Source organism: Herpailurus yagouaroundi, unplaced genomic scaffold (assembly GCF_014898765.1).
Source record: "Herpailurus yagouaroundi ecotype Mexico unplaced genomic scaffold, PumYag 191, whole genome shotgun sequence".
Lineage (NCBI taxonomy): Eukaryota > Metazoa > Chordata > Mammalia > Carnivora > Felidae > Herpailurus > Herpailurus yagouaroundi.
In genome coordinates this window covers 17510409-17521440 of record NW_024412422.1, presented here as the reverse complement: position 1 = coordinate 17521440, position 11032 = coordinate 17510409, and the positions used below count along the sequence as shown (strand labels likewise).

Sequence of the window (11032 nt, the reverse complement as noted above, 5' to 3'; positions counted from 1 at the left end):
CTGCTCTCTCGGCCACACACAGTTGACTTTGGATCAATGCGTCTTTGCAAATGTGCTGCTTACACAATCAGGCTGTTAAAAACCACAGTTGGCTAACCATCTAACACAGATTTTTATCGTCTCGGTCCACGCCGGCATGTTCCACCCAACAGAGTCAGAGGGACGGGTCAAAAACCCTCCCAGAGTTTTTATCCTGGCTCGTTTCTCAGCGTCCGCGGGTCTCGTGACAGATGTCCCGCACGAGGAGGCACAGACTTCTCTTGGGTGCGATCTCTCCCTCGTGGATCTGACCAGACCTCCCCTGAGTGGGGAGCTACTGGGTGCTGGGCTCTGTGAGCTCCGCGAGGCTGGCTGGGTCCCCTTGGAACGGCCTCGGGCAGCGTTCCGCCCACAGGCTGTGGCCTGGGGGGTGGGTGTGGTGGAGGGCAAGGTCAAGATCCAGGGGACGCCTCCCCAACCCTTTGATTTTTAAACCCCAGCAAATATCAACAAGGCTGGAGGAGTACAGAAGAGCATCAGACTTACTACTTAAAGGATGGATAAATGGAGACTATTTCTAAGAATTCACCTAATGTATACGAATATAACGTATGTTTAAATCAGGAAAAATATACCATTTGGTCCTTGGAAATAAACATTAAATACAAATCAGATGGCAGCATAGGACACAGAAAACTTGTTGGAAGGAGGGAAGGAAATGTGGGAGAAGAGAAGATTATCCAGGAAAGATCGAAAACCCTGAGATTCATCATCCCAGGGCACCCAGGGCTGGGATGGTCTCTTCCCAGAGACGGCCGTCCTCGAAAGGGGGGGTGGGGGGGGGGACACTGAACTAAAACAGAAATGGGGCCTTAGCAGGACCTCGTTGTAGATTTTGCTACTTTATTAAAAATATAAATAAAGAGATGATTCCTTCTGTCTTTTTATTTGTCTTTTTGCATTTTTTTAACAAATAATTTTTGGTAGCTTGTCTGGGTTATGTTTCAACTCGTAAAATCACCTTCCTAACGTGGCCCTTGTGCGGTTCAGGGTCTCGGTCAGCAACCCACCCAGAGCAGGCTCCGCTGACTCTCGAATCTCCGCCATCATCGACTGCTACAGAATCCTTGCTACAAAAGACACGCGGCCCCTCGCGGAGGCTCCGGGACTCGCACAGCCTGACGGCGGGGGTGCGTCCCCCGCTCCACGCCGGGCCCTCCCGGATCCCACCCGACGCCGGAGCCAGACCCACTCCGAGCCCCGCGAGGGGCGGGGTGCAGGGCCGCCGGCCGGAGGGGCCTACGCCTGTTCCTTGAACTTCTCCAGGTAGTTTCTGAGCTCCTCGGGGGCGCCCGCGGCCACGTCCTGGCATACCCACTTGATGTCCTCGCCCCCGCCACCGAGGATGGGGTTCACGCCGGGGCAGCCGTTGTCTGGCGGGATGGTGGTGAAGGTGGTGAACTTCACCTTCTTCCTCTTGGAGGTGGGCGAGTGCAGGGGCTCGGGCTTCGGGTCCCTGGCCTGCCTGCCCCCCGAGTCCGGCCCGTGCCCCCGGCCCTGCACGTGCTGCCGGGCTCCGCCGTCGAGCAACGGACAGCCGCTCTCCTCACTGCCGCCCGGCCCGCGGTCCAGGACGGTCGTGTGCTCGTCCTGCGGTGGGGACCCCTCGCCCGCGTGCTCCAGGAGCTCGGCCTCGTTGCCCAGCCACACCCAGTCGTGCGAGTGGGTGACGGAGGCCTGGCCTTCCGGGGGCACCTCCTTGTGCCGGTACTTGAGGGCGAACGTGGCGCAGTTGATGAGGAAGACGAGGATGGCCAGGCAGAAGACGCCCAGCAGGGCATACATGCCGATCTCCAGGTCGCTCAGGCCCCTCGCGGTCTGCAGCAGGTCGCTGGCCCCCAGCCCGCCCCCCGCACGGGGCAGGTCCACCCGGGCCGGGAAGTTGGTGAAGTCCAGGGGGATGTTCTGCAGCCGGCCCTCTCCGGACGGCCTGCCCGCGTGCGGCCGGCTGCTCTTCACCGCCCTGTTGTCCGGCAGCGGCCGGGCCGTCGTGCCGCCTCTGCGGGGGGCGCCTTCCTCGCGCTCCACGGAGGAGCCGCCGGGCGGGGGCCCCTCGGGCTCCTGAACCTTCTGCCGGCGGTCGCTGGCGTGGTTCTTGATCTCGCCCTCGTCGCCGCCCCCGCCGGGGCCGGAGTCGGCGTCCTTCTGGCCGAACTTGACCCTGACGCTGCCCACGCCCACGGCCAGGACGCTCTTGCGCTTCGACTTCTGGCAGGCCTCTGCGATGGTCATGTCCACTCGGACCAGCGGCCCCTGGCCTTCCCCCTCGGCCATCACAACCGGCCACCTGGGAGAGCGGGCCCGGGGCACGGACACGACGGCCTCGTCCAGGGAGGCGGCGGTCAGGCTGAAGTCCCTGGTGTCGTAGATGTCGAGGGGCGTCACCGAGCCGTCGCTGAGCTGAAGCCACGTGCTGACCACGGCTTCCTGCAAGGAGAGAGGCTGTTAGGAGGCCGCGGCGTGAGGCCTGCGGCTGCTTCTCCTTTTAGGAACCTGCCCGCCGGCCTAGAACAGAACCCGAAGGAATCGGGAGCTGGACTCCAATCCAGACCCGGTGGCCGATGAATCTGGGGAGAAAACATTCAGCTTTTACATCAGGATCAGAAAATCGCTCTAAGTTAAATAAGAACGCAGATGCAGGGACAGCTGCAGCCTAACCCTTGCTGGGGAGGGCCACCAGGAAGCCTCGCGGAGATGGCACCACGGCTTTACTCGCAGACTCCACGTGGAGTCCGCAGGCTCCCTCTGCTCTGACGCTCCCACCTCCTCTGAGGAGGGTCCAGCCTTGAGATGTCTGGCTGGCCCATGGCAATCTCCCTACCTCGGGATCCCTACGCACACCTGCAAAGTCTGTCTGGCCGCACAAGGTGACCCGTTCCCAGGAGCTGGGAGCTGGGCCGGGGGGCCGTCCTTGGCACACCGATGTTCCAGCCACCAAAATGGGAGTGGCGGCGGCTGTGCGTCCCGGGAACCCGCCACTGTTGTGTCCTCCGAGGACGGACTCACTTTCCCCTCACAGTGATACCCGACGTATCACTCTTACTATCACTCTATTACTCTTACTGTCACCTCTTCTCCTGCTGCAGGTGAGGAGGCGGGATCATGGACAGCATGGCGGGCTCAGGGAAGTGGCAAAATGGGGGGGTTGAGCCCGGAGGTCCGTCCCGAGTCCCACCACCACGGCCACTCACCACGATAATTTTGATGTGTCTGGAATTCTTCCGTGTTTTCTAAGACCAGGCATTTAGGGACATGGGTTAGAAGCCCATGCCAGACACGGCGGAGCCTCGGAGAGGGCGCCCGGAGCCGGAGGGAGAAAAACACACGGGGCTGTGAGCGGTGGCGCTCGGGGACAGGTCGTGTGCACAGGTGGGGGTGTGCTTGCCTGTGTAGGGGAGCTGGGGGTGGGGCGGGGAGGCCAGGAGGAGAGGGGCAGGCCCCGGCCACCACCGAGGCGGGGCTGACCTTCCTGGGACAGTCTGCCGCAAGTGCTGGAGGAGAATCAAGGAGCAGAGTCGGAGAGGGAAGAGTTAACGCCACCCCAGGGGTCTGTTACAGGTAAAGGATCCTGTGTCCTCTCTGGTCCTGGCTTCTGGGCATGACAACCGAGGGCCGAGAATCTGACATGAGTTGTGAGTTAAACACGTGGATGCACTATTTGTCCTGCCCCCCCCCTTCTTTTTTTCTAAACAATCCGCTTTCCCCAGCTGAGTGTGAACCCCTCCACCCCGGGGTCTGAGATGGACGTCTGCTTGGCCTGGACACTTTCTAGCCCTCTTTCCCACCTGGGACTGGAACACCGGCTTCCCTTTGGAGAACCGAGTCCTACCCGCTCAGGGCGCGAGCACACTCGCCGCAGGCGGGGCAGGGGCGGGATGGGGGTGGGGCTGGCCCCGCCCCCGCTAGGCATGTGACCCAGCTCTGGCCAATCGGAGCATCCCACCACCCCGTTCACAGGGATTGGCTCAGGAAGGGGCTCAGGATGGAAAGCAGCCAATAGGAGGGGATCCCTCTGCTTCGGCGGCAGGAACCAGAGATGGGAAGCTTGCAGCCCCCGGGGCTGCTCAGTTGGGGTGCAAGTCTGCGGCGATAGTGGCCGTCTTGTAGCCGCTTAGGGGGGCTCCGCTGGAACAGGAGGCCCACGCAGGGGGAAGAAGAGTTAAGAAATGGAGAGAGAGAGAGTCTCTGAAGAGTGTGTTCCAACCACAAAGTAGACTGGCTGAGGATCAACCACTTAAAAGCCGGGTGGGAATATACAAAACAGCATGAAAATTCCCAGGCACCAGAAAGGAAGAGGGAACGCGTACCAGAGGGGTCCATACAGATAGCTGTTACCGAGGTGGGCTGGAGGGGGGACGGGTGTCAGAGCTGCTCAGAAGGCCTGCCAGCCAGTGGCAGGGATGCTATGCCCACCTAGGGACTGTCCGCTGGGGATGGGACCCCTTGCGTAAAAGCAGGGCTATCGAGACCGGGCGGGGGGGGGGGGGGGGGGCGATGAGAAAGTCCTCCCCAACCGGGCCAGAAACAGCCGCGATGCCTGCTTGTGCTCTGAGCACTGCCCGGAAAATGTGCCCCCTGGAAATCAAAAGCCCACCGCGTCCCCACACCTGGGTGTGGGGTCTGAAGGTGCACGACCTATATGGTGCCCGGCCGCCGACAGCAAGACGCGCTTGGGGCTGGGCCCGTGCAAATGCAGGCCTGCAAGGATTTCCTGTCGGGAGCGAAGGGAAGAAGCCACAGCCTGAGGCGCTTCTGATTAAAAACAAACAAAAAAAAATTACAGTCCCGAGGAGGGAGGGCTCTACCGTGAGAGGGAATCATAAAAAACGCAGGTCGATCAGCAGGGCAAGGGTTTTGGATAATAGAACAACGGAAATAAAGTAAACCAGCAGCAACGACAAAATGGCCCATGAAATAAAACGGTTCAAGGGACAAGGAACGCAGTAGACACCACGTTGAGAGGAAGGCTGAGGGGGAAAAACAAAAACAAAAACAAAAAACAGGGAGGCGTGGAGAGGACTTCGCGAAAGAATGCTCCAGCTGAAATTACCCAACGGCTAGTTTGCAAAGCAGATTAGACACGTATGGGGGAAGAGAGTCCCTGTCCAGGGCGTCAGAGCCAAGGAATTTACCCAAAACACAATCACAGGGATCAAAAGAGACGGAACACACCAAAACAGGCAAGAGGAAGGAAAAGAAGGACAGTACGAGAGCCACCGACAGTCTTCGGTGAGACGTTGCAGACGGAACGAATGTGGAGAAGGCAGATGGGGACATCAGGATCCACGGAAGGAGTGGCTGGAATATTCTCTAGCATTCAGGACAGCTGGATCTAGCTTGGCCTGAAGACAAATCCCCAGGCATGAACTGATAAATACCGATGTCTGCTTGGAGCCAGCCTGGGCCTGGGCTCTGTCTCCACTAACTGGAAGCCCAGGCCGACACCCGCTGCTTGAGCGGAGTGCCCGAAATCTCAGGACGGCATGGCGGTCACTGGTGGCACCGGCCCACTCCCCCTCTCGGTATCTGCCCGCTCAGCGGTCAGTTCTGCAAGACTGTTTTGTCTGAGGGAGTTCTCCGGCCTCTGGAAGCCACGTGGCCATGTCTGTAGCCAGAAGTGCCAAGGAATTAACACCCCCCCAAAGCAGCCCTCAACAATGACTGATAGGAGATGTGACATACAGCCCAGCTCCCTGGCCCCTGGTCAACACTGGCTGGTGGTTTCCCCAGAGGACTCGGGCTCCAGTAGCCCACGGCGGAGGCCGCGGGTGGGGAGCACGTTCTGCCGTCTTCTATCCCTTGTAGCCCTTCCCGACTCCCGTATTGGGGCTCCCTCCACCACTCAAATTAAACACTTGATCGCGAACCTCATGGCAGGCTCAGCTTCTGGGGGATCGAAACTAAGGCAGGCAATATGGCTCAGGAGTTTTGCTTCCCACCCTTGTCCCCTCTGTCCGCATCAATGGCAAGTCCCACAACCCGACAGACCCCCCTTCTAATTGGTAAATCTAAATGGTAAATTTCCCATTTCACCCTTCTGTCCTGGCTTTCCTCCGAACAGATGAGGCACAGGCAAAGGATATACGATTGCCCTCGTACTGACGGGTGTAAAAATCTTTCCCACGTTGTATTTCAGGGCTGAAATATCAAGAACAAGGTGCCGGCCTTCCACGCGCCGAGGGCTGGCATAAACACATTGTTCACACGGTCTGTGAGTTCATCTTGGTTGACTTTCCATCCTGAACTAATTTTTCTTCACACACTCTAGACGGGGAAAGAACTTCACCTAAAACCAGCCCCCTGAGTGGCAGACAGTCTGGATGAAGCCTTCAGAACCCCGCGGGCTTGCCGAAACCCATCTGAGTCGGTGCTGCTGTGTGATTGAGGGTTAAGTCAGGTGATTAGCTGGTTCCAGTGAGGTTGGACCCCAGGACGTGCCCAGGAGAGGCCAGTGCATTTCCCCAAAGATGAGACATTCTGAATGACTTAAAACAACACAGGCCCAGGAATGATTTAAAGCTCCATCCTTTCCAGAGTCATGTCTGCAAATCAAATGAACTGCATCCATAAATCCCCCCGGAGTCCGTGCGGGGACCTCCAATTACCATCAGCCGATGAAGACAGATGGGACACGCTGGATGGGGGTCGGGGCCCCTGCCCCCAAGCCAGGAAGGTTGCGAGGCCAATCATGCCCTAATTAATTACCCATTCTCAGCAAATAGCTCCATGTTCTCTGCCTTGTCTCCCCACTTTGCTCCGCTCCCCTCAATTTGCTCCTTGGAGAGTAGAAAACACCTCGCCCCCAGGAGAGAAGCCATCAATGGGGGCCTGACGTGGATGTGAACGTATTCCAGGACCCTCCTGCTGACACCCTGGGGCAAAGTCAGCTAGCAGCCGCACACTTTCTGGAATGACCCGCCCTGATCTTTGGAACCCGGGAACATAATGAGATGCCACTCCTGTGATGATGCTGTGCTGTGTGGCGCAGCTGACCTTGAGATAGGGAGACCTGCCTGGATTATCTGGCTGAGCCCGGTGTAGACACGTGAGCCTTTCAAAGCAGAGAGGTTTCTCTAGCAGGCAGCAGAGGGGAGGTTAGAGGTCTAAGGCATAAAAGGACTCCATGCATGTTGCTGGTTTTGAAGACAGTGGGGGTGTGGGAAGTGACAAGGAACACGGGTGGCCTTAGGGAGCTGAGAGGGGTCCCCGGGGACCAGCCACCAAAGACACAGACACCTGCCACAGAAGTGCAGAGACAGGAACGAGCGTGGAGGCCGATTATTCCCCAGGACACGCCAAGAAGGGCCCCGCCGGCTCACTCTGCTGTCGGCCTGTGGTGCCCTGAGCCTGGAACCCAGCTGAGCCCGCCCCGGCCCCCGACGCACCGAGCTGAGCTAATAAGCGGGCCTTGTTGTAAACCGCCAAGTCTGTGGAACCAGACTTGCGCACTGGGCATCACCTGTCTGGTTCATCACAGAGCCCACGACCGGAATGACGTCGCCCTGTGGCTTCTCACAGCCTCCCCATCACTGCATTCTGGACTGCGGTTCAGCGACTCTGCTCCGTTCCTCCCTCCCCCCGCCCCTTTCGCGGAGTCAGGCACGGCAAGCGCCCTGCTCCTCTTGAACTCCGGCTTCTAGAACCATCCCTACCTGCTTGGGAGTCCGAAGCAGCTCCTGAGCTGTGGCCACAGCCGTGATGGCCTTGCTGTCCTCCGTGCTGGGGTGGAGGGTGACGGACAGCCCAGCCACCAGCTGGATGGCCAAGTCTGTCACTGACACTTTGTCATCTAACACGGTGACCGTTTTCTCTGCCAGGATGGAGTCTGACAGCGGGGACAATACCTGTGGGATGGACAGGACAGAAGATTCCCAGATGCCGGGAGCTTCCCCGGCAACACTTCCTTCTTGTCCCAGGCCTGGGTCCAGAGTACGGGGTGAAGGAGCCTCCCACCTTCTTCCCTAGAGATGCACCAGCCCACGCCAGGCCTTTGCAAGAATCAGATAAAGTCACCCTTCCCCACGACACTTTAGCTCTGTGGGGAGAGGACAACAGATGTTAAAATCCATTCTGTTTTGAAAGGGAAAGGACCCCTCCCATTGAGACCAGGGACTCTTGTACCCTGCACAACTTGGTTAACTGTGCATGGCAATCAATCCTGCTGACGAGGCTCAGGAAGAGTCGCACACGAGTTGACTTTGTGCAACCTGAATCACGTTCTAAATGAACTATGGAAGTAACTGTGGGGGAACTGAATTATAGTCTCCTCTCCCCCCCCCCCCCCCAAGTACAGTCAGGAAGGTGGAAGTTGAAGGATTTGGGAAAAGGCCCACCACTCCCTGTCGTATGTGTTTCCTTGAACAAAAAGGGTAGTAGGACTTCAAAGAGAGGTTTGCTGGATGGATCCATGGCAGAATGACTAAATGCTTTATGGGAAGGAGGGAGGCACCTTCCCCCGGCCACGAGCGTGAGCAGCATGCAGGGGAGGGGAGGAGGCTTCTGAGAGGTGTAGGAGATGTCAGGTGTGGACAGCGAGATGAAGGGTTGGCAGACAGGGGCAGGACGGGGAGGGCTGGCAGGTGTTGGGAACGGACCACACAGCAGTTGGGAGAGGGGACATGTGAGGTGCTAAGGGGCTGTGACCACCGCCTTCTCAGCTGTGCTCGTGAGGAGACTGGCCCCCCCCCCCGGGCTGGTCCTAGCTCAGCTTCTGGGGTCCCGGGGATGCCATCCTGGGGGCCAGGAATCGGGTACAATGACCCACCCTTCTTGGGAGCCTCCCCCAGAGCCCGGCACGGTGCTCAGGGCAGAAATGCCCAGCTCTGGCTTCCTACCTGGATGGTGGTCATCCCGACCTCCCGCCCGACCAGGACCCTGCTGTCCTGCAGTGTGGCCACGTGAGGTTCCTCCAGATTCATGAAGTCCGAGACCAGGTGGGTGATGTCCACCTGCCAGTCGGGGCCGAGCAGGTGGCTGGGCTGGCCCCACGGGCCGGCGCCCTCGGCCACGAACTGGGTGAGGACCCGCACCGTGGCATGCTGGTACTTCAGGGCACAGCCCCGGCCCCGCCGCTCCTCATCGTCTTCATCCTCGCTCTCCCGCGTGGGCCTTGGGGGAACGAGAAGCTCTCAGGTCCCAGGAATGGATTTAGACGCTCTGGAGGCACAGGCCAGACAGGCAGGTGCCCGCCCCAGCCTCCATGGGACAACATCCCAGGAGGGGGCCTCAGGACCCCACGGGAGTGCTGTTTCCATCACAGGCAGCACAGAGGGTCGGACATCCCTCTCCTGAAGGCATGTATTAACAAACGGCTTACGGGCTAATATTTACGAAGTCTACGCTGTCCAGTAAATGAGTAGCTGGTAGCTATGTGTGCCCACTTACCCTTCAATTTAAATGAATAATGAGATGAATCAAAAATGTAAATTTCTTAGGCACACTAGCTATATATACCAAGCGCTCCCTAACCACATGTGCTAGCGGCCGCCATATTGGATAGCGTGGTTCTAGAACATTCTGCCACGGCAGCAGGTTCTATTGGGCAGAGCTGTATTACTCTCTTGAGATGTGACCTTCTAGGCTCCACACATATGGACTCTTAATCTCATAACACGGGTGTTATTATTCTTGTGTTCTGGGGAGGGAGGTTAGGGACCCTGCCCAAGCTCACAGAGCTAGAAAGTGGCGGCTAGGCTCAGGTCTGCCCTCCCCAGGGGCACGGGGCACGCTCATTCTCTAGGTCACTCATGACCACTAAACAGTCTGAAGGATTGCCCGGATTCACCACCGCCCTCTGCAGTTGGGGAAGATTCTTTCAAGTTCTCCCTGCAGAGAGGGATGTTGCCTCTTACGGGCCCAAGGGGCTCGTGCTGAGTGTACGTTCGCTCAAGCACTCTTTGCCCCTTAACATGAGGACCAGGTGCCTGGAAGATTCTGGAAAACAGCCCTGAGCATTCAGGATGGGTGACCCCAGCTCCTACGTATGACAATCCAGAGTCACATAGAACAAAGAGCCTTTTTTTTTTTTTTTTTTAAAGAGCAAACAGTAACACTATAGTCCAATATACATGCAATGAAATGTTATGCGGTAATTCGATGCACACAGAGCTTATCAAGCTTATGGATATTCACAAAGCACAGAAAAAGGAGTCACTTTCGCTTAGAGAAAATAACCCCCAATTCAGATTCCCCCAGGGTGCTGAGGGGCTAGAAAGATCTATCATTTCTGTCGCTTCATTCTGGGGGAGCCTGTTTCAGGAGGGTCTGGGAGAGGTCCAAGTGTAGAGTGCACACGGCCTGGGGGTGATACAGATCCTGCCGCTTCCCAGCCTCCTTCCCGGCTGGTTATCCTGGGCCTCGGGTGGGCTGGAGAAAATGTAATCACAGCATTTTACCGGCGTCTACCACGTGCCGGGCCCTGTACTGGCTCCGTCGGTGGTGTGGTCAGTAAATAAAACCATTGTTATCACGCCTCCGGTTAATCTCTGCATCCTGGGCTCACCTCTTACTGGCCACAATGGGGACCCTCCAGCCTTTAATCTGGCTCAGCTCGGTGTCAGAGACATCAATCTGCAGGGGCAGTCGGGGCACCCACACGGTGATGTGCAGGGGGGCACTCAGGTGCTGGTAGGTGAAGTTCACCACCGCGTCCACCTTGCCCTTTATCTCTTTGCCGTTGACAAAGACGTAATCACAGCCGTCAGATACCTGCGAAGACAGAAGGGGATGGAAAAGTCACCGGCCCTGGAGACCACTCTTCTTCCATGTGTCCTTTTTTTTTTTTTTTTTCCCCCACACAGCATACATGCTTAATTTAGGTTCCTCCCAATGCAGTGCCTGAGACAAGGATTCAGTGCACTCGGTTTACTTGGGAGATGGCCCCCAGTGGGGGCCAGCGAGCAGAGTGAGGGAGACAGAGAAAGATAAAGAGTCAATAGGAAGGCGCATTTTTACTTTTTTTTTTTTTTTTTTTTTTTTTTTTTTTTTTTTTTTT

At 57.5% G+C, this 11032-nt stretch overlaps 1 protein-coding gene across 1 annotated transcript in view; it reads right to left on the bottom strand.

Annotated features, from left to right (window-relative positions):
- Positions 1-1084: 1084 nt before the first annotated feature.
- TMEM132C (transmembrane protein 132C) overlaps positions 1085-11032 on the bottom strand; it is a 114622-nt gene continuing 104674 nt past the window's right edge. Inside the window, exons 5-8 of the mRNA XM_040444100.1 lie at positions 10541-10746; positions 8874-9147; positions 7692-7883; positions 1085-2466 (exon numbers count right to left, since the gene is read on the bottom strand). Of these exons, the coding sequence (XP_040300034.1) occupies positions 1279-2466; positions 7692-7883; positions 8874-9147; positions 10541-10746 (1860 nt within the window). The 3' untranslated portion in view covers positions 1085-1278. The remainder of the gene's footprint in view (positions 2467-7691; positions 7884-8873; positions 9148-10540; positions 10747-11032) is intronic.